The following is a 23,194-nucleotide window of genomic DNA, read 5'->3' on the forward strand; positions in this document are numbered from 1 at the left end:
ACCTTCCACCCCATCCGTTACAGCCATGAGGGTTATAGCACACACATGCACATCCACACTGACAGGAAGTCACATGAAGTATTAAGTAAGCATTCAGTCCTCAGCCATGTCCTAGGGCAAGAGTCCAGCAACTTGTGGGAGGGCACCATGCCAGCCTAACAGATGGACATACATATGGGTAGTCAGGACATCATGTGTAGCCATCAAGTATGGATACTAAGGGCATGATTCCAAGCTAAGAACATGAGCTTTCGGTGAAGGTTAAGGGGATGTTAAGCTGGATTTACTTTCAAAAATAAAGAATAAATTCCACTGCCATGTCTGGTAACAGTTACGCTCTTAGTTAATCAGGTGGAGTTGTTGGTAGCTAAAAAGAGCTTTTTTCTAACAGAATTATTATGAGGTAAAATTTTAACATTTCACAAGGAAGATTTCATTCTGACAAATAAACGTATTATTTGTGGGGAGATGTAGTTAATGATAATGATTTTGCACTGGCAGTGCTTTCACCCTGCATAACCATCTGGCCTGTGCCTTTTCCCTAGAGGAGACAGGATACAGCTATTTGAGCAGCGAACACAGCCCAAATAGCCAAATGCACCCTCCAGCAACCGTTACTGGTAGAGTCAGAGCTGGGAACCACTGCCCTTTCCTGATGAGGAGGCAATGAAAAGAACAGAGGCACAACACCTCCACACACGTTGCCCCGGAGAGTACCGAGCTAGCATGGCTGATGCATCTGAGTGCAAAACAGGCATGTGTATCCCACAGTCGTCTGCTGCTGTGTCCATCAGCAGGAGAGAGAAAGAGGTTAGGAGTCATGCCATGTGGATTTAATTCACTGCTACACCACCTTAACACAAGGATGGGCCAAAGCCTGCTGCTGAAATGTGATCCCACCGATTACTAAGGTCAGAATATTAAAACCTGACTAGGTCATGAAGGGCTTTCGACATTTTACCAGTTGACTCAGCAGAGCACATGAAATTTTGTTCCCTAGTACAGGGAAGAGCAGTTTATTGCTTCATGGAACACTGTGTATGCAGAGCAAAGTTGAACCAGGAAGCACTAAATTTTTCTATAATTGAAATGAGATATTCAGAAGAAACATTAGAACTTTATGAAGATGGGTAGTACATAGGTTTTGTTGATTAAAAAGATCTGTCTGCTTCTTCCAGTCTTGATCTAAAAACATAAAGAGAGGGAAAACAGAGTGGTTCATTCCAGAGGATATAGCTTGAATTATCTGCTTTCAGCTTCCAGACATTTACGTTCTTTCTTCTAGACTCAACAGCTCCTTAGTATTCAGCACTCTTTTCCATGAAGTTACTGCTTGCAATGCAAGTCACTTCTCAAACTACTTTTCTCTAAACAACAAAGATTGACATGTTTAAGATTCACACCAAAGGAATTTTCTGAGGAATGCTATTCCTCTGCTCTTTTTTATGCCTTCTCCAGTTTTTCAATGTCCTTTCAGAATTCTGATGTAGAGAAAGGTTGACTTCTTACTCTACCTCATTATGCAGGCTATGCTCGCCATTCTTACTTCTTATCCTATTATTTATTTTGTGAGACAGTGCATTTTAGGATATAGCTACCGTTTTTTAGTTTCAGCCTACATGCCCTGGTTCTGTAACTGTATGGTTAAATTTATCACTTCAGAATGCATTTGTTTGCATTTAATGTCTCACTTACAGAATAATCCAAATTCTTCTATTTTGACTCATTACCATGTCATTAGCCACTTCACAACTAGTTTTTGAAGCATCCATATATTTCATAGAAGTGATCTGATATTTTCTCCAGATCTTTTCAAAACAAATTAATGCTATTGTGGTCATTTCTGTGGACTTTCACTAGAAACTGGCCCTGAATTGTGATCATTCATTAATTTTTTGGAAGTTTTCAGTCAAATTGTAAACCATGTAATGAGCTTTCTGTAAGTATACTGTTTTTACTTTATTAGCATATTGTATAGCAATCAGTACAATACCTCACAAAAGCATATGTCTGTAATGGCTACTTGCTTGGGTTATTATACAAAGAATATAATCACCAAATCAGATTTCTTGTCCATTAATATCTGCATTACCATACTGAGTGATAATTATTATGTTCCTTTCAGATATTCTTTATCAAATTAATCTAATATCGCAAGTTTCATTATTTTGTTTAGAACTGATGTCAGGCTCGCTGCCATACATTCCAACCACTATATCCCTTCTATGAATGCTGGCACAATATTAGCATTGTTGCAACCTTCCGGAACTTTGCCCAGCAAGATTTGTTAAGAGGTTACATCAGAGTTGTAGACTGCTGAGTTGTAGACCTAGACCTTTGACTACAATTTTTCTAGCAAATTTGTATCTAGCAAAGACTAATCACAATTCAGAAATATTTCTTAAAGAATCCATCTGGTTGTTACATAATTATTATCCGTACATATTAACAATTATGCCACAACTGTTATTGGGATTTTTATGGATTTTCACTATATTATTGGAATTTTTTTTTGCTTAATGCAGTTACATACTTACTTATTCTTCTTACTCTTGCACTGTTGTTGTCACAGTCCTCTGTCAATTTTCTATATTTCATAGCTCTCGGCTTCCACAAATGTTTATTAACTCTCTTCTTTCTCCATTCACCATATGCCTGTTAATTCCTGTTTGTTACCTTTACTTACAGATGCACTTGCAGCTAAAATTTTGAGCATCCTGGAATCATCATTCTTTTTTTATCTAACAATTTCATTAAGAATTCCAATTTTTCATTGATATATTTCTCTGATTTCTTCTCCCACTTATTTCCACTTACATTTTTCTCAACCATAGAAAATTACCCATTTAGAAGAATCACCATTTTAATGCTTAGGATTGTTCTTTGTTTGTCTACATTGATTGCAATCAGGTCATGAAAAACACCCCTAGAACAGTCATGAACTTCTAATCCGGTAAGTTATTCATATTTATCAATTCTAATGAGATCTTAAATCAAAATTACATCATGTTGGGCATGGAGACTTTCCGTTAGAAAACTTTTTTTTCTTTTTACAAATATTTAGTATTTTACTAATGTGTTTGACGCACTCCCAGTACCTAGGCCTCCCACCACATTTATTAACATGCATTTAAGATCCCACAATTTTGTGTTATCAAGAGCTTCAGAATACATGTCTCTTTTAGCTACTTTGTTTGTCCTGGAAGGTTACACCCACTTGTTTTACATCCCAGTAGCCTGACTATTCCCATCAGCTTTCAGGATTGGCTTTCTCACTGATGAGGGCTTCCAGATTATCATCATTGTTACCAAGGCCCCATGATGGCTACTGCATACAAGGCCCCCTTGTTTTGCATCTGTCTGTTCTCTCCCTTAAGATACATTTTGCTGGATTACAGTTAAGTACTTAAAAACATATACTCGGACTTTACACCTGACATTGTCTATGATGACTCTTAATTTTTTTCTACAAGTTTGGGGTTTGCGTATTTCTATGCAGTCATGATCAATTTTCTTATGGAACATCAGGAAGGATGTTTCCATGAGCATAATTTTCTAAGCTTATGATTTCCATATTTAGAAAATGGTACTCTTTCCACTTGGCCAACAGAGCTGGATGTACATTGCACCTGTGAAAGTTTGCAGCAATGACAGCATTTCTCTTTTACCTCAGGGGACCTACTGTTGATCTGTTTTCCTATATCACCTTTCACACTGTATGGTCATTTAGTGCCTTCTTTTTGATAGCTATTAAGAACTGTATCACCAAAAAAACCCTTAGTCTGCCTGAAATGGCACAGTGTGAGAACAGAATCTGGATCACTCTTTTACTTCATAGTATATTCTGGACCATGAAGGAATGAAACAAATTACTGAAATAGAGTGCAAGCTTTTTTTTTTTTTGCTTTTTGCTTTTTTTTTCCTTCCATTCTGCTTTGTGAGGTTATTCAATTAGTTCTTAAAATAGTTTATGCAGTTTAATTTGGAAAAATAAATGAGGCTACTTTCACCAAAATGTCTTAATCTGCACTTTTTCTGCAAGGTGGACAATATTCAACAAACCTGATATCCCTTTCTCATGAACATAATAAGACATTTCTCAGCTGAATGCCCAGAGTTGCATAGCTTCTAATGAGGGTTTAGAAAAGAATAGCTAGGGGGGGAAAAGAGAAAGAGAGAAAGAGAAAGAAGGTGGGGGTGGCGGGTGGGGGGGGGTGGGAGAGAGAAAGGAAGAGAGAGGGAAAGAAGATGAAGGAAAAAGGCATCTTCAATTTTAGCACATACAATTAAATACATCTTGGCTCTTAGACAGCTAGCTAAAAAATAAGAAATTAGAACGATGATTTGTTAGCTATTGCGGTTTTTTAAAAGATTTGTGTTTAAGGCGTAATTAACTTTAAAATCATCATGTTTGTAAACAGACACTAAAGCTCTGTAGTTCTTAACTTTTCTGTTAAAAATATGTGAGAGAAAATGTTTCCAACCATTGTTTTTTGCCTTGAGCTATACATCTAGTATTTGCTGAGTGCTACACTTTAAATAAAATTGCTGAAAATGTGAATGAAAAGAGTCAAAGCATTTTCACAATGAAATCCAGTTGTTTTCAAAACTTCTAATTACATGTAATTCCACTGAATTAATGTAATCCCTACTGCTATGACCCTTCCTAATTCAAAATTCTCTGTCTTGACACAGCCTGAAAAATGAATGAAAATAATTTACCCTAATATGTAAATGTCTGTTGATACAGCTGAAAACATAGTATAACAAACTCCTTTTCATAGCTTTTCATTATTATTACTTGGGCTGTTACTACATTTTTTCCACCCAACTCTTCAATTTCAGCAAAGAATCTGATATTAATCACTGACCCTTCTCAAGTGGTATTGATCTGTGTCCAATGACATTGGACATTGGTAATTTTTTATTGTCTACTGCCACATATCGGGATATTGTGTTTTACAGCATTACATTCTGGGTTCTCTTTTGTTAGCAGACATAAAACTCTAGTCAATGATATCCACATTTTAGTATCTAATAAAAAGCTCTTATTTTAATATGTCCTCAGTTCAAGTGTATCATACAGCTGAGCAAACAATGGATTTTCTATTCACTGTTAATCCTGACAATTATTTTTATATATTTTCAATTAAATTAACATTTCAAAATATTAATTTTGCCTCACAGGAATATCTTGTGCAGTGTAGAAAAAAATTACTTTAAAATATTGTCCTTTAAAAATAATAAAAATTTCAATTTGAAAATGTTTAAGTGAAACATTTCAGTTTTTCTAAAATACCACTGCTGCTTGCAATGTTTCCCAGTTAAAAAGTTCAGTTATGATATTTGTCAAGTGTAGCGTATCCTGCATTCCCCACAACTACATTACAAGAGTTCATAAAATCAAGCATTTATGCTAAGAAAACAAGATGAAAATCATTGGGCTTGCCTCATTCACATAGTATGTAACATTTATAACACAAAAGCGTGAAAAATCCTCCTCAGTTATTTGTCAATTTGCAAAGAGTTTACAGACTTAACAGTTACTTTTTTTTTCAGAGACGTAGCCCTTTGTGCAATCTGCACTGACCTTCCATGTGTGACTGCTTAGCATCTGGTAATATGCAGTGTGTGGTGCACTCAGAGGCTTTACATAGGTGTAAGGAACCAGGCACAAGATACTTAACCGCATATGAAGAGACAGAAATATTCTCATTAACAAGCCAGATACACTGCTTCCTAGAAGCAGCACTACTTGCTGAATTCATCTGGAAGAAAAAGACAATGTATAATAGAGATTTTAGACTAACCTTAGGACCTGAATGTTGCCAAGTAACACTCATGTTTGAATACACCAGCTTTGCAAAGTGCCAGCAATGAGAATCCATCCAGAAAACCATTTCATACCCAGCTTTCACCCCACTATGCATGTACCAGAGCACATCTCTCAGAAAGATCAGTTTGAGAGGATGTTCAAGACTGACTGTAGGAACTGGGCCTTCTGACTTCAGTCTGTGCTCTAGAAAAAAACCCTTTGACAAAACTCAAATATAGTTTTAAGTTGAACTGAAACAGAAAGGAAAAAGCCTATCTTGCAATTTCTCCGCCAGCTGGGGTTTCCTAAAAATCATTCTACGTGTAGCCTGGGAGCTACAGAAGTCTTTACCCTTCCATGTACAGTTTTTAAACATTTTTTCATGCTATACTCTTTTCTTGGTCTCTACTTCATAGACATACAGTATCACTGCTTGTTCAATTTTTTTTTCCTTGCCAAATATTTCATTGCTCTACATCTTCTGTACATGTTTATATATGCTTAAACAACAAAGCACTAGGAAACTCTCTTCCCATATAAAATGTGTTCGGCATTACAATTAATCACCATATTTCTATTACAGTAGGTATAGATATTATAATTAGGAGGTCAGCAATAATTGTGTCAATGCAGTAGCATAAGAAACAGTGGAGTGAGCAGTTAAATTGTATTTATTTAGCTATTCAATTATTTTATACCTGGGAATAAAGGGAGAGAAAATTAGATATTTATGTAGGCAAGTCCAATAGTGAACTTGTCCACAGCCTCCAGAGGACAATTTTTTTCTTAGCTTGGTAGTTTAAAAATTCTTCCCTCAACTCTAAACACTGTAAGTTAATACATTACAAAACCTACATCAGTCCTATAAATCAACTCTTTAGTGTTCGGCAACCATTTCAGTGACAGACTGAATATCTATTTGATATGGAGGGTGGAGTGAAATGTCAAAGGAAACAGGTCCCAGTTAATCACTGTAAGATCCCTAATAAATATCAGCCAAATACACTCTTCTTGTCTCTACCCACCCCTCTTAAAAATAGCTATTCAATTGGAAAGGTACATAATACATTTCAACCTGCCATCTATTTTCAGTTGTTCTCTGCAATGAATCTTTTAAAAGAGACAGTCATAAAGATACATCTGCAGCATGTTTAATGGGAAGCTTGTGAATTCCCCATTCTTGCCACACAAGTAGCTCATTTTCAGTCAGACGGAATTGGAAAATAATGACATAAAAACACAGTTCAGAAGATACAGGTAAGAGGTGGAAGGAATTGTACAACTTATTGCTCAAAGTTCTGTGTGGATAAGTACTAGACACATTTTAATAGTTATCTATTAAGTTATTTACTAAGTCAATTGTGAAAATGGGATCAAGAGTTTCTTTGTGTTACCCTTAGTTTCTTCATTCATTTTTGATGCAGCTTTGGACAAAACACTTCTCCTCATTATGCCTTAGTCCTACCGCCTTTAGAAGAAAGTAAAGTAATACCTGTACATTTTGAAGGGCAGCAACAGGCAGCATTTATAATGCAGCCTGAGATTCCTGGAATAGATGCACTTTATGACTACAAACATTATCATCTTCAGTTTTAGCGTCAAGTTTCCTCCTATTCCTCATGTGTACAGCTACATAACAAATGGTAGGCTGGGAGAAATGGAACATCCAAGGGTAATTCTTTCCTTTAAAGCCAAAGTTTTGACAAAACTTAAATAGGTCTTTACAGATCAGATGTCTTCAAAGATCTGAATAAATGGCATCAAGTGCAAAGATGCAGAGCTGCAGGTAAAAACAGACAGAAATATTTGTCCGATATTTCTTTCATGGGGTTGTTACTGAACTGAGCAAGTAGCTATGTGGTACATGTCTCCACTGATCTGATTCTACGCCACTGAGGGCTGGGCAATTTTTTCAGGGCAGATTCCGTCACTTTTCCACTCGTTTTTATTATATAAGCAGGCAGACTAAGTTGTGAAAATCTGTTAGCAGTTAGTTTTAATTGACATATAAATGGGCTGGCAAAGACATTTTTAACATTCTGCAGGATCTTCACATGACTATTTTCAATATAACACTACAGGAACGGAGTTCTTAGTATGATTTGGGAAAGAAAGCAAACCTTTCTGATAAGTCCACTGAAGACTAGATTCCTTGTGACATGCTGCATTGTTCTGGCTTGTGCTTGAACAGAAACACAAAGCAATAGATTTTCAGCCCTTAACTTGCCATGGTGACTTCCCACATCACAATACAAAACATCGGTCAATATTTGGCAAACTGGTTTTCTCTTGAATATTCAACACACATCCATAGTGCAATTCTCCTTAAATGCCAACAAAGCTCAACTAAGTACCCTATTTGCTTAGAGTGGACCTGAAACCAGAGGTAAACTGGCTTCTGAATTTTAAGCGTAAAGAAAAAGGACTTTCTTCAGTGATAAGTCACAGAAATAACACAAGGAGAGCAAATATTCACTGGGTACTATTCTTCTTCCAATTTCCTTTTCTTTTTTTATAACTCTTCAAGGATACAAGATGCTTTGTTTTACAGGTTTCATTAGTAAATGACAACCAGACATTTTCAGGCTTCATTCTTCTGCACCATTCATAGTTTGATGAAAGCACTTGCTTGCTACAAGTTTTTAACCTGTTTGTTACCAGAATCTTGACAAGATATAGAAAAAAAGTGTTGACTTGCTTCCTTTTTTTTTTTTTTTTTTTTTTTTTTTAAGTTTGATTGAAAGTAGATAAGAACAACAGGGAATAAAGTCACAATTCCTGAAGATCACGTATGAAACTGCTTGGAGTAAGGGTATTCTGTTAATCCTTAGGGCATTTCAAGAATGCAAAAGTTTTATCAGCAGGGTGCAAGAGAGAGCCTTACGTCACAAGAAATTGTGTGCCCCTTCCCACATTGTCTTCCATGTAATTCATCTAACACACAGCCCCTGTGACCCTACCACACTGGTCCATACAAGGAGCATGTCCATGTCCTTTATCTGCCAGCATGTGGCAACAAAATAGATTATATACAGCAGTCCAGGCCAGAGAACAAGACTTGAGTTTTCAGCATTTCATATGTTCCTAAGTTACTCATATTTGCCATGCTGGGCATGTGGACAAAATCCACAGCCTTAGCCTTCCAAAGGTCCACGCAAATTAGGGCAGCCTTTTTCTTTCTAAGACCAGGGCATACATTCCATGTAATTAAATTCCCTTTACTTTCTGCCTGCACAAGTATCATCCTGGACCTGAGTAAACAGAGTAACCAGCTTTCTGAGACTTGTCCCAGTCTGGAAGATGTAGAGAGAGATGCTTCTTTTGTCCGTTAGGGAGGAAGAGACTATTGAATTTGGAGAGTTAAGGAGTTAGTAGAAAGCCATGCCTTGGCTTCTCATCCCAAACAAAGACTCCGTGAAGGATGGGCAAAGTCAAGAGAAGGTGTTCTGATCTTCCACATTAATTGTCCCTTAGATTCTCTCTTTTCTTTCCCCAAAGAAGTTCTTATTAACATTGGCCAATCTCCATGAGTCATGATATGTTGAAAGGACAGATAAGACTGTAAATATGAACACATGATAACAAAATGCCATTGGTTATGTTTTATGACATGATGTTCTTTGTACTTTGTGTTTGTGGAAGTCCACTTTTTCTTAACAGAGGAATATTAATTTTCTACTTATTGTAACTGATCAGAATCTAATGTCAGAGTAACTGGTCAAAAATGAACCTGTGAAAACAACACACATTTCACCTCATTACTAACAAAATGGGAACTATGCAGACTTTTCTGAGCTCCTTTTCTGTAAAATGCTGATAGAATTAAGACTAAGCTTAGGACACAATTTAATACGAAACATACTTAGTTGCCTTTCTACTATAATTGATAGTTTCAGATTATAAATTAAAATGTAAGGTATAAACTCTGTGTTTGTAAGTAATATGTTCTAAGTTTATGCCTCTGAGAGAAGGCATTTTGAGCATTTCTTAACATGACAAAATGTGAATCATATCAAGGGAAGTGATGAGTAGTTATCTCCACAATAAGTGCAGTGATTATTTAATAAAAGTGCAAAGAATACTCAGCTTCTTTCTCTTGTCCCTCTATTATCATAATATGGTCACATTGCAGAATTGTCTCATTTAGATATGTCTTTAAAGAAAAAACAGGATTGCCTAGCTCTCGAAACATGTACAGTATCTCTACCTCTAACTTTTAACTGCCCTTGGTCTTGTTCTAGTAGGCATGGGGTTGTTGGCTCTTCATTTGTTCTGTTTTGGTTTTGTTCCTTCTCACCTTCAATTTTAAATGAGCAGAAGTGGCTATGGATTGTACAGATATCTACACTGGAATACTTGTATGTTGCCATGGTGAAAAATTATCATAATCCTAGAAAACTCTTTTATGAGGTCAACCTGTCCAGAAATTTATATATGCACACAGATGACATACTCAACATCTTTCTTTCTACACCCTTAGTTAGTTGTCCACACCAGCACTAGCAACATCTGAGAAAATGTTGCTAGAATATCTAAGAAGTCATAAATGCATTGGTGCAGGGAGCCAAGACTGATACCAAAATATGTCTGAACAAGTCTCAGCCCCAGCAAAGGCAGTCCTCAAATTTGTATTGAGGTGGATGAGTTTGAATGTTTTAATGGTGAAATGCAGATAGCAACTGTCAGACTTATTCAGGGCAACAGGGCTGCAGAGCCATTCTGTAGAACCACAATGGATTTTCAAGTGTCACTGTTGTGTGAAACATGGGGCTTCTGAAGAATTAGGACAAATATCTAAATGCCACAGTGTCTCAGTTTTCAGAGATCCTCTGAGCTTGGCATATGTAATGGCCTCTGAAAATTTCTTCCAAGGAAGACTGAATCAACATAGTTGTTTGGAACGTGTCATTTTTCAAAGTTTGCTTGTCAGAGTTTTTCACAGGAGAATGGAGGCTCTTGTAATTTGGAGTGCCTTCACTGTTGTATTAAAATTAATGTCCTCTCCCAATTGCTCATAAACAGAGCTATTACAGTTCAAATAAGTGACTGCAGTTGTATCTAGGATGCAGCCTGATAAAAATCTGTCCTAAAATCCTCTCTAGAAAATCACTGAAAAGGTTAATAGATTTTATGAACCGAATTAATTGGTTTGATGTGCCTGCTTTGTGCTGGTCTCACGAAGACAGTAAACTGTAAATACTATGCAGCCAGATATTTAAATAGACTTTGCTTCACCAGGATTGCTCAAATGGTGCAATATAGCCTTACATAATCCTATTATATCCTAAAACTTTATTTCTTAAATATTTATTGTCATTTATGCATAGATTTTGGCAGTTATTTGTTTCACACCAGCCTGTCTCGTCTTGTGAAATCATACTGTTGAATACATAACCACAGAATTATACATCATATCCACACAGCATACAGGGGAGTAGAATTTTTTCACATATGGGTTTTTGCCACTAATTTAACTAGATGAAAAAGTAGGCTTTAAAATGCCATAGACAGAAGAAAACAAGCCCTTATAACTATGTAATTCAAGCTGAAAAGAAAATATCCAGGTTTTCCTCTTTATCACCTCCAATGATGATAACAAGAGAGCACAACAGGTATATTTCATGATTACTCCTCAATAGTAATCTTTATAAAATCCAGATATATCCCTGGATATTGCATCTATTAATTACAAAGGTATAATTTTCATAATTATTCTGATTATATCATCCACTTGCCTTGTGCTGTTAGATGAGAAATGTAAATTCCAGAAACCTCATTAGAATTTTTATTGCTCATGAGAAGCATTTCTTACTCTCAAAGTAAGAGAGACAGTATAGAGACAAAACAGGGAAAACGTTGAGTGCAATGAAGAGCAGTGGAATGCCAGAGTGCAAATACTGAAGAAGATTGTTTATAAACAAGCTACTTCTTAATATTTATTTATTTATTGCCATCAAATCCAACAACTGAATGCTTGATTTAGTTTTGCTAGTATTCTTTCTTTGTACCCAACTCTTATTTTCCAGTCACACTGGGGTCTTTCCTGTTATTTTGTATTTTGTATTTCCTTATGGCTGTTTCAATACAGATAGATACTGATAATTGTATAGCAGGTAACTCTTTCTGTATTAAAGACAGTGACAGTAACTGTGACAGGCATTATCTTTTGATCAAGTTGCAGAATTCCAATTCCAGTCATTCACATAAAGTAAATATTCTATGCCTCTAAAATAAGCTCAGGTATCTTGGAAAAACTTCAAACTAAGGAACTACACTGGAGTCATTAGCCTGCTGGTGCAATTTGTCCTCAAAGGAACTATGATGAATTATATGAAATATGAATCTTTCCCATTTTTTATTCCCAAAATATTTCTACATACAGCTTAAATTTTTTAACCCTGTGCTCTCTTTGCCAGGTTTTTAATCTGTGGCCCGTTAAACATCTTCTGCATCTCCCAAGAGATGCAAATCCCTAGCTCCAGTACAAATGAGGTTTGTACGTGCTTGAGGGTGGAATGTTCCACATAAACGGGAGATAGTGTCATTACTTAACATTGTGGGAAACATTTCAAAAGCTGAAACACCCTTGCCTTCAAAAACAGGAAAGTTTTTAAAGAAGTCAGGCTTCTTGTCATCCTTGTTTGCATAAACTGATAAATATTAGATCCACTGGAGTTCAGTGTTTTTCAAAGCCACGCACCCCTCAGCCTAGCCCCACTTCCAGTCCTCTGTGTTAAAGGTGTCTAGTTGGGGGATATCTGCTCAATCTAGAAATCTGCATGTCAAAGCATAGTCTATAGCATGAAATAGTAAGTCTTTTCTTCCAAACAAATCAATAAATATAATTCTGACCATTTAAAATCAATATGTATTGTTATTAACTAAAAACACAAAGATTATTTCTAAATTATGTTCAGACCCTCTGTTTAACCGTCTAAGTTGCAATGCTTGGCCTGCAGCACTTCTATTTTTAGCTCTAATGGAACAGCCTTAAATTGCTTATTTTCTGTTTACTAAAGTCATTGAGCTTGTAACCATGGCAACTTTGGCAAGTGCCACAGCTTAACTGTTTTATTAAATGGATTGAAGGTACAGCTGCAAAACTTGAAAAGCCAGCATGTCAATTTTATACATAGCTCATACTGCCATATATACCACATTATAGAAAATACTACTTTAAATATAAGGATCCAGAATCTGATCTTGGTTATAATGATATCAATCTTCACTATCTCTGTCCTCAATGGAAAAAAAAAAATAATCTTGTGTAACCTAGATCAGGATCTGTTTTTGTCAAATTGCACAGCCTGTCAAGTTTCAGTGATTACTGCATTTGAATGCATAAATTGCAGATGATGTACATTAAACCAGTCCCTAGCTATCATAGAAAGACACCATCTCACAGTTGTGTTTGCATGAAGCTTTTAGCACATTATTGTATTGTTTACAGCAATCACATAATTTTTTGGAACCACTAGAAGGAATTAAGTCAAAACTAATGACCTTGTCAATTTAAACTTCTTCAGAGTCATACTGGAACAATTAGCACAAATAATTCTTTAAATCTGTAATTAGGCTTTGGAACAACACCCTGAGTACTAGAGGTGTTGTGGAATTACACCTTCTATATCAGTACAAGCTGGGTATGGCCCATATATATGAAAAACTAGGGTGCTTTTAAATTTATCCTTTAAATTGTATATATCAGTTAAGTCAAATACTGATTAAGATTATTGAAAAATATTACCACAGTTTATAAGTTCTTTTGTGATAGAATATAAAACTCCATAGGATCAGGTAACAAATATAATTTTAACACAAACCTAAACAATACTATATAGCCCCCAAAAGACTGAGAGCTAAAATAAGAATAGTCATATATTTACACCCATAAATATTTAATGCATGATTCATCCTGTTGTAATAGAACCAAAAGCTTGAAGAATGTTTGACATTTATAAGAATGGGGTTCTGCTTTCTTTGCTAGTGTTATGGTTGGAACAGTGTTCGCATTGCTGCTTTTGGTGCTAAATGTCTCCATATCACAAGTCTGTCTATATAGGTACTTCCAGTGAATAAAAACCAAAAAGTAAAATTGACATTTTAAAGGAGAGAACTTTTGGAAGAGGTAATAATCTAATAAATTATAAAAAGATGTATTTCTTTCTATGAAAATGTTCCTGTTTAAATTAAATAGTGTGTCTGAATGTTAAATCATTAAATTCAAAGAAATATGCTTCACTATCTGTTGGTATAACTGTAATTACTGGAGGGAAAAAATAATGACGTTTCCTTTCATTTATGTATTTCTTTTTTTCTCCATCTGCAGGATCTACCTTCATTTGCAACACCCACATAATTCCAGTAAAAAATCAAGAGGGAGTAGCAATGATGTTTATTATTAACTTTGAGTATGTAACAGATGAAGAGAATGTGGCATCTCCTGAGAAGTGCAAGCCAATACTGCCATCCAAACTTGTAAATCGTAAGTTACTCATTGAAAGTTCTCTGCTTACCTCTACTTTTAGCTGGGAGAGTAACTAACCTGTGCAATAATGATACCAAAGAACTGATGCAATCCCCATTGCCTGACTCACTTAAGATAGAGTTTAAAACAATAAGAAATTAAACATGGCAAACCTGTTACAATGTTGGCGAGATAATCTATCCGATCTCTGATAGTACTAATAGCGTAGATCTGCTAAGTACTGCTAGGAAATGTAAATTCATTAAAAGTAGAACATTTCACAGAAGTGCATTGCCTTGACAAAAATTGATTATGAATGAAAACCTGCAAAGTATTATGATATAGGCCTACTATTTCACCTTAACTAGTCAAAATTGAACATTTTTATTTCCTTTCCAAATGAAAAATTGTTGGTTGAAGGTTTGATTAAATTACACTAGAAAATACAAAACATGGGGGGAAAAGTTGAAGCATAATTAAACATCCTGGTTTTATCAAATTTTAGTACTTAGATTGGCTTGAAGGATGGGATTTGGGTTTTTTTGTTATACAGGAAATGCTTTTGTTTTCATCCCACTGGAACATAAGTATTGCCGAAATCAGAAAACTACACAGAAGTCCACTTCTTATACAGCTAGAATGTGTGGATTTCTGTCCTTCTACCTGCAGAATGTGTGCTCTTCTCCTGACCTTCACTCTGTGCAACAACAGCATCTTCTGTTTTTGCTGTTCTGTTTGCCAAATCCTTCTGCTTTGCTTCTGCACTCAGTAATCTGCTTTTACGACAAGATCTCCCAGAACACGTCCCCATTTGTACAAACTCTTAGTAAAGCACCGCATACTCTAACACTGAGCATTAACACTGTCCCCTCGTTGGCTCAGCGACAGTTGGAAAATACCTTTCCACAGTGTAATAATCTTTAATGTTAGCACAATAAAGGGACCTGGAACCTAAGTTTTCTGACCATTAAATCAACACTTCAGCTTTCTTTAGATAGGAGATAAAGAAGGTATGATATCCACTGCCAGAAGCGGGGGAAGAACTTTCCCAATGTAAGCACCGTGTACTACCTGAAGTGATGACATGCTGTATTATTTTTTCTGCTAGTTATGTTGAGAAGATTGTAAGGAGCAAGTCTGTAACTATACATATAACGGCATTACCAGGCTCCTTCTGATGAAAGCAGTCTTTGCCATTCTTCATAATCTAGACTTTCTGCGCTGTATCTTCTTGACGAGATGCATAGGATCTCACCCAAAGCTCTGTGACTATCAAAAAATAAATACATAACCAACCCCCCCCCCCCCTTAATATTGCCAAACCATTCACATTTTTAAAAGATTGAAATTTATTTCTATAATTAATTGGGAAAATAAAAAATACTATTTTCATTAAGCATGGAGAAAGAGCTCTGACTGAATCATTCTAGATAGGCCAAAGTCTTTATACTTATGTCTGTATAACCCTACAATGGCAATAAATACAAGACTGTGGAAAGGAAAATTCCCATTGCTGGAAATTAGCAGTCTGCAGATAATTATTGTTCACCAAATATCACATTTTTTTAAAAATAACCTTTGTAAATATTCTTTACAATACATATTTTAAAACTTGTGCTTTTATACTTTCCTGTCTTATTCTGTTTTGCAGGGTTTTTTAAAAATAACTAATACAGCGGTATTTTTCATTTTTCTTGAGATACCAAGAAAACACTTTTCTTTTTTTAGTAATGTTATGGTAAAAATACTGTTAAGGGATATCAGAAAAAAAATTTAAAATTGCATCAGAAAAAAATAAAATAATGTATTAAATTTACATCAAGTAAACCCCACTTACATTCTGTTTCAATTTCAGGATGACATGATTTTGTGAAATTTGAACATTTTACTTCCTGGCTTTAAAAACCAGTTTTATAACATAAGTAAATTTATTTAGCTGGTTCACGCTTAATGTGGTTTTATTGACAAAACAGAAGGTAAAATACTAACAGGGGGTGGGGGATGTGGAAGCTTCATGTCCTGAAAAAGAGCTTTTTGTTCTCATATCTGCAATCCATCACTGTATGTCTTGAAGTGTTGGCACCTGCCATATTTTAAAGTGAAAAGCCACTAAAGAGGAAATCTACAAAAAAATCACTTAGTCAAAACATCCTTCTTTTGTTTTACAGTATTTATGCCTGACATACACTGGGGATTTCCTTGCTGAGAGTTCTTGAAAAATGAATGTGTGGCTCCAAATTCATTACATAATAAAGAAAGATCAAGGTGAAAAGGAGACAGAGAAAGGTGACTTGAAACATTTTTCTGCTAGTTGGTACAGCCAGATGCCAGAAACTGGCAGAAACTAGAGCAGGCACATGGCTGCTTTTACTCCTATCATTTCCACTGCTTGTGGTTTCAGAGTAGAGTGTTATGTGGGCAGGATGGGAAGAATGGTGATATAAAATATGCTACATAGCCAGAAAATTCCTCTTGGCAGAAAGAATTCTCAAGAAAGAGGCCAACCTCTGCAAAAAATCCAGAAATAATTACAAGATATTGTGTACAGTCCAGTGGTGGATTTGAATTAAAACAAACAAAAGCCTTGAAATTTAGAAAAGGCAGAAAGACACCAATAAGCAACAAAAGAAGTCACAGAAAAGGTCGAGTGTTTACCAGTAAAAATATCTTTTTTAAGTCATGTAACCATCATAATAAAGGCAAACAGCAGATTCTCTAAGAGGAAGTTATTTTTTCATCGTCTTACTCTATTTAGAACATACATCAACAGGTAAAGCAGCTGATCTATTTTCATTGGATCACACACACACTGGACAGTAAAGGGTACCGGTTCAGGAAAAAAAAAAAGCAAATAAACAAAATCCCCTCAAATCCAGTGACCAATTTAGAGAATGAAAGAGGAGGAACCAGCCATATAACAAGTGCAATACAATTCTGACAAACCACCAAGATAAGCAACAGCTAATGACAAAAGATTTCAGATTGCATTAACATCTACTACCCAGAAGTACACAGATCATGAGAGATTTCTTTCCAGAGCTCCTTAGATTGAGTTCTGTCATATTAGAATGTCTTTTCAACATGAGAGCAAAAAAAATGATTGAGTCAGGTTGTAGAAGAACTAAAAGTGAATAGGAAATAAAAGATTCTAGTTATTTTCTTGACCCTATAGAAAATAAGATAACACTTCCATACTATCATTTTTCCTCTAATTGATTTATTAGGAGTTGACATCAAATTTATTACCTGTGACTTTGTAAAACCTTTCCTTTTTCTAAAAGCATCTTTTCTGCTAGCTGCAGCCAACAGTTTTGAAGAAGACTGCTTACTACAGTGGCCCCCACAACTGTAATCTAACACAATATGAAAAAAAAGCATTTCATGCTGCACACACAGCCCATTGTGTTTTCAAAAGCTGTAGCAGGAAAGAAGGATTCCAATCTGTTAAAGGACTGAGGGCCTTCTGAAAAAATTAAAGACCTACGGAAGGCAACTGACATTTGCAAAGTTGAGCTTAGAGACTACATTTAGTCTGGATAGGCAGAAAATTTTAAACTTTCCAGCTAAATACTGACAGAACTTGAACTTTTAAACAGTGTTTGTAAGCTATTTGACAGGGATCCTGTCTTTTGTACCCATTATGATGGTTAACGCAGGTTCTGATTCAGCATCGGGCTTGGCAGATTATGATAATAATAGATTATTTTTTTAAAAATACAGTATGTTGCCAGGAGATTGATGACCACATTTGAGTATAAATACAATTCTTTCTAGTCTGGTGCTCAAAAGCTTCTATCTCATATGCAGCAGAAAACTGAATAGGCACTAATGTGAAAAGTGAAGATACTGGCTTCACAATAGCAGTGTAAAAATCCTTTCAGCTGATCCTTTTGTTCCCTTTACTCTTCCTTGCAAGAATTTATCATCAGTTCTCTATGGCAGTCTGACCAGTGTTCGTGTAATCACATAGCTAATTTTTGGGAAATCCTAGCATGCACCAAATCTGTAAAGAACTACCAAATCATAGCCAACTGATTTTTCACTAGTTTCTGTTTCATTGCTTTTGTGTTTTGCCACAATTATATTTTTCAATATATGCCATTTCACTAGTGAAACAAAGGAAATCTTTGTTCATATATAACTCTTTCCATTTGGGAAAAAAAAAGTAATCCCAAAACATTTGTCATATCTTTTTGTTTAAACTTCCAACCAAATTTATTTAATACTATATCTGTCCCATCTTTATATTCAGAAAGGTGAGGAAATTTCTTCTGTAAGCACTTATTTCATGACTGGGTCTCATCCTCCACTCCATTGAGAATGTCTTTGTACAATGTGCAGTTAAAGTGAGACATACAAACTGATTTCTGCTATAGATGTCCATTCATCATCCAATCACTCTTTCTAAACTTTGTCTCATTTCCAGATATGACAATTCTATTCATTCTTATTTCACATCTTTTCTGATTGTTTGCTTTTTGCATTGCCATTTCTTAGGTCATGTAAATGTTTTATAATTCCAGAAATTAACTTCTATACCCAAATATAAAAACACTTAATAACTTTATCCCATCTCACTTTATCTGAAATGCTTGAAGACATAAATACCTGCTTTTTAAGTGAAAGGATATTTGTTTAGGTTATTAAAGTGTTGAGATCAAAAGTTTTGAGCTATATAGGCCCTAAAAATGAATTTTACTCGTAATATAAAAGTTCCTATGGACTATTCTCTTACACATCTGATAAGACACTAACATTTGCTTGGTTGTCACTATGATGATAAAAAATTATTTCCAAAAGTCTTGTTCAGAAATTTTCATGAATCTAATCATTTGCCAAAGTTATATAAAATTTTCAAGTCCACCTGAAATAATGCATGAATAATGTATAGACAGATTAAGACAACTCCTTCCTGTTAGGCTCACCGTAAAAGAAAAAAAATCTTTATGTAGACTTCTACAATGAACTAAATTAAGAAGATATGTGATTTTATACCAGTTTCACAAAATAACTCTATGAACACTACTAAATTATTATTTAAATTTGTCTACTAGTAACAGTTGTAAACCAAAATAAAATAAGAATTCCTGTACATTGTGTTGTACAAAATTCATTGTATTCTTTATTATAAAGTGTTAAGGTACTATAACTTCTGTATATAAAAATGGCTTATAAATCATCTGTTGAGGAAAGGGAACGTATGTGTCCGGTTTTTCCCAGATCTGTCAAACATTCCAATCTAGCATGTTCATCCACTCCACCAAATCACTGAGAGCTTTTTACAGAAATTTACAGAATTAGTGGCATAAATTAATATTTGATTCTGGCACCTGATTCTGTTCTTCAGAGCTGTCAAGTACTTTGTGTCTGTAAAGCTTGTACATGCAAATTACCAAAATAATCATGACACAGATTGAACACAGAGAAAATCAGCTGCCATTTCACACTAACAAAAGATCATAGATTTGACATTACTGACTGCACTATGAAGAATGTAGCTATAATTTTTCTACTCAAAGTAGACCATTTGTGGGATTGTAATGTACATGCATGCACAAAATGAGAAATACCTCTCAGAACTTTAATTCTGAGTTGTTTTCATTTTCTGCCCCACCTGCTGCTTTTTTATTGAATATAAGTGCTTTTTCTAATATTTACTCCAGTCCTGTCAAAAGCAAAACTCCTATTAATATGTAAGCTAAAATAGCTAAATCTTTCAAGCAAAGAGATTCTTCAGGGTGTTTACACTTCACTAAGTTTGCCTCCCTCCTGGTCCTAGCAATACAGTTACATCTCAGGAGCAGAGATCACTGCATCCACTGAAGTTAAAAATGAACCAAACATAACTGAAATTCAAATCAGGCCTTTTCTTTAAGTCAAAGAATTGACTCAAAAAACGGTATTTGTTTTCCTCTTTGCAGTACACTTTGCTATAAAGGTAAACATAGCAGTTAGTGAAAGGCAAGCATATATTTTTTTCTAAATATATCTGGACAACAAGATTGTCATGAAATATTGTAAACCATTTGAGGCACACAAGTTTGCCACATAGAACATGGCACTTAGAAGCAATAGCAACCCTCTGAATTTGCCCTAAATGTAATGAGAAATTTTTCCAAGGTCTTATTTTTAGCTGCAACACTAGGAGCAAATCCATCATAAGTGAGGGCTAGTCAAGAAAAATTGTGTCCAGGAGGACAAAGGTTTCTATCTAGTCAACCAGCAGCATAGTTCTGACAACCCTAATGTCAGTATGTGTACTTGTCTCCAAGGTAAATTACAGTGAATGTTAGGTAAACTGAGACAGCTTTGAACTCGTAGCAGAGGAATATAGCCAAACAGTGAAAGACAGAAGAACCTCTGTTACTTTCACCTTGAGTGCTCCACAAATACTTAGCTGCCTAATTAACAGAACAAAATTAAGATAAATAAATTCTACTACTCTTCTTTTACAGACAGAGAAATACAAGTGGGGTGGCTATACCTCTGTTTCCTCATGACAGTTATGGCTGGGGCTTAGATTAGAAAGGAAGCCTCCCTGGATTCTAGCCACTGTAATTAGCTGTTTGCATTACTGAGTCTCCCAGCTAGGATCACAGGGCTATTGTGCTATATCTTGTACAAACATTCAATAAAAAAGGCAATCTCTGCTTAAAGAGATTACAAACCAAACAGAGGGAATGACACAGCTTTCAGTAGCTTTCAGTGGAGGTGACTTGTGCACGCTGGACAGGAGAAGGAACACAAACTGACAATACTCGCTCTGCAGAGACCCTGCAAATTTTCCTTTTGCTATTTAAACAAATACACAGTATGAGAAATTAGTTTGAAAAGGATTCTTGGCTTGAACTAGATCCAGAAGTTTCTTTCAGTCCTATATTTTTACTCATTTTTAACAGCTCTCCTATCTAATTGTTCTTTTCAGGACATTTAAAACAGATGGGTTCTGTGAGGTAACTTGAAGGCTAGGATAATGGTTTTGCAAAGTCATCCCACATTGTAATACTTATCACCAGGGAAGTATAAAGGCAGTGAGTTTTTCATCATTCTTTGATGGAAGACAGAGTCCTGTGCCTCTTATTCATAATAACAACTATCCCAGAGAACTTAACACACCTGTGCACTTGTTAAATTAAATTAGATTTTAACTTTAAGAGGGAGAAATCAAAACTTTCAGCATATCTCAAGCTTAGACAAAGAGGATTCTACTAGACATCAGGAAAAAAAATGGATTTGAGAAGCTTTGAGATGGACACTGGTCATAAGGAATATGTTTTGTTATTTATATCATTCAACATGGAGTAGGCATTATCTTAAGGTAAGCAAACAAAATAGATCTATAGATAAAAATAAGGAGATTTACCACAACTGTGTCCTACTTGACTATGTTAAGAAGCATAGCACCCAGGCAAGCTGGGCATTTCAAAGACCTGAAAGCAACTGGCAGAGACACATAACCTGAAGAGTTCTTCCCATGAAGACATGAGATAAGTGAGCTCTATCAGGAATATGAAACTTCTCTAATGTCATACTCTGAATAAGTGTCAGTGAATAAAGCCTATTCTTCCTAAGGAGATTATGAATTCTTCAACTTTTCAATAAGTTTCTTCCAGACAAAACTGGCATTTCCTAGCAAAGAAATGATCACTAAGAAATTAGAAGAGGTTCCATTTCATGAGAAATACCACATTAGTCTGCATCCACCTACTTTAGTTTTCTGTCTGAAACATTAGCCAACTTCAAAACTTGGTAATTGGAAACATATATTGATCTATGTGACAAATTTAGCAATTACCAAAGTACTTCTTAATGGAATAGTTCTGAAACTTTCCAAACAAAAAGGCAATGTACTTTTAAACAATTCTTCTGCAAATTATATATATTGTATATGAATTCAAGCTACCTTCTAAAACGTTTGGAAATTTGATATTTTACTTTCTTTTCTTAACAGTCTGTTTAATTTTTTTTAGCTATTTCTTTTTAAGCTAAAGCTTTTTGTAAATCCAGTTTAATTGTATTTCAGATGGTAACAACCTTTCCAGTGGCTCTGCTTCAGGTAAATCTATCTTCTAAAATTCTATCTACTAAAGTCCTTTAATTGCTTTGTTCTGATTCTATTATTTCAAGATATCATTACATTTTATATAATTCTAGAAGAGTGCAAGTCAAAATAAGGATCTTGCTCCCACTCTCTGAATACTTATTTCTGCAAAACTGTAGATATAACAGCTAAACTATTAACTTTAGTATAATTATATGACATATAAAATCCAAATGTAATGATACTTTTCATCTTATTATCACTGGAAGTTCTCATATGCAGATCATAAAATATTCCAATTGCTATATGAGACAAAACACACTGTGTTTGATAGTAGTATATAAATTCAGTGTTAAAACATAAAGAGAAGTTCTTCAGCCTTTTTGTCTCAGACAAAAGAAAGATTTTTTTTCTTCTATGGAGTCTGTCAACCAAGGTGATAAAGGGTTGAGAAATTCTTAGGAACTTGATTTAATAGATATAATTATTTTTTCTAGTTACTAAACAACCAACCATATTTGTCAGCAAGACAGCAAAATATTGTGCTAGTTGATTAATTCTTTGCAAATAATGTTTGTTGTGATGGTTGCTATGTTATTTCACTGAAGTTATTTACTGTTTTCTTCTTTTCCACTTTTAATTAAGTCTAAGAAATAAAAATACAAAAAGCAAAATCTCATTCTAAGAGGATCAAATATTTTTTTTCTTATGGCTTTTTCACAAAGACACTGTAACTCCTATAATGTTAACATAATGAAAAAGATCTAAAAAAAAGGACATCTCTATCAACAAATGGGAAGAAAACAAGACAGGTAAATGTACAAGTTCATATTAACATCCAAAGATATAACCATTCTGTCTTTTGAGGGAG

At 35.0% G+C, this 23,194-nt stretch overlaps 1 protein-coding gene across 1 annotated transcript in view; it reads left to right on the plus strand.

Moving 5' to 3' along the window:
* KCNH7 (potassium voltage-gated channel subfamily H member 7) overlaps positions 1 to 23,194 on the plus strand; it is a 233,447-nt gene that overhangs the window by 123,926 nt on the left and 86,327 nt on the right. The window contains exons 3-4 of the mRNA XM_027782345.2: positions 14,145 to 14,300; positions 22,306 to 22,338. Of these exons, the coding sequence (XP_027638146.1) occupies positions 14,145 to 14,300; positions 22,306 to 22,338 (189 nt within the window). The remainder of the gene's footprint in view (positions 1 to 14,144; positions 14,301 to 22,305; positions 22,339 to 23,194) is intronic.

Source organism: Falco peregrinus, chromosome 8 (assembly GCF_023634155.1).
Source record: "Falco peregrinus isolate bFalPer1 chromosome 8, bFalPer1.pri, whole genome shotgun sequence".
In the NCBI taxonomy this organism is placed as follows: domain Eukaryota; kingdom Metazoa; phylum Chordata; class Aves; order Falconiformes; family Falconidae; genus Falco; species Falco peregrinus.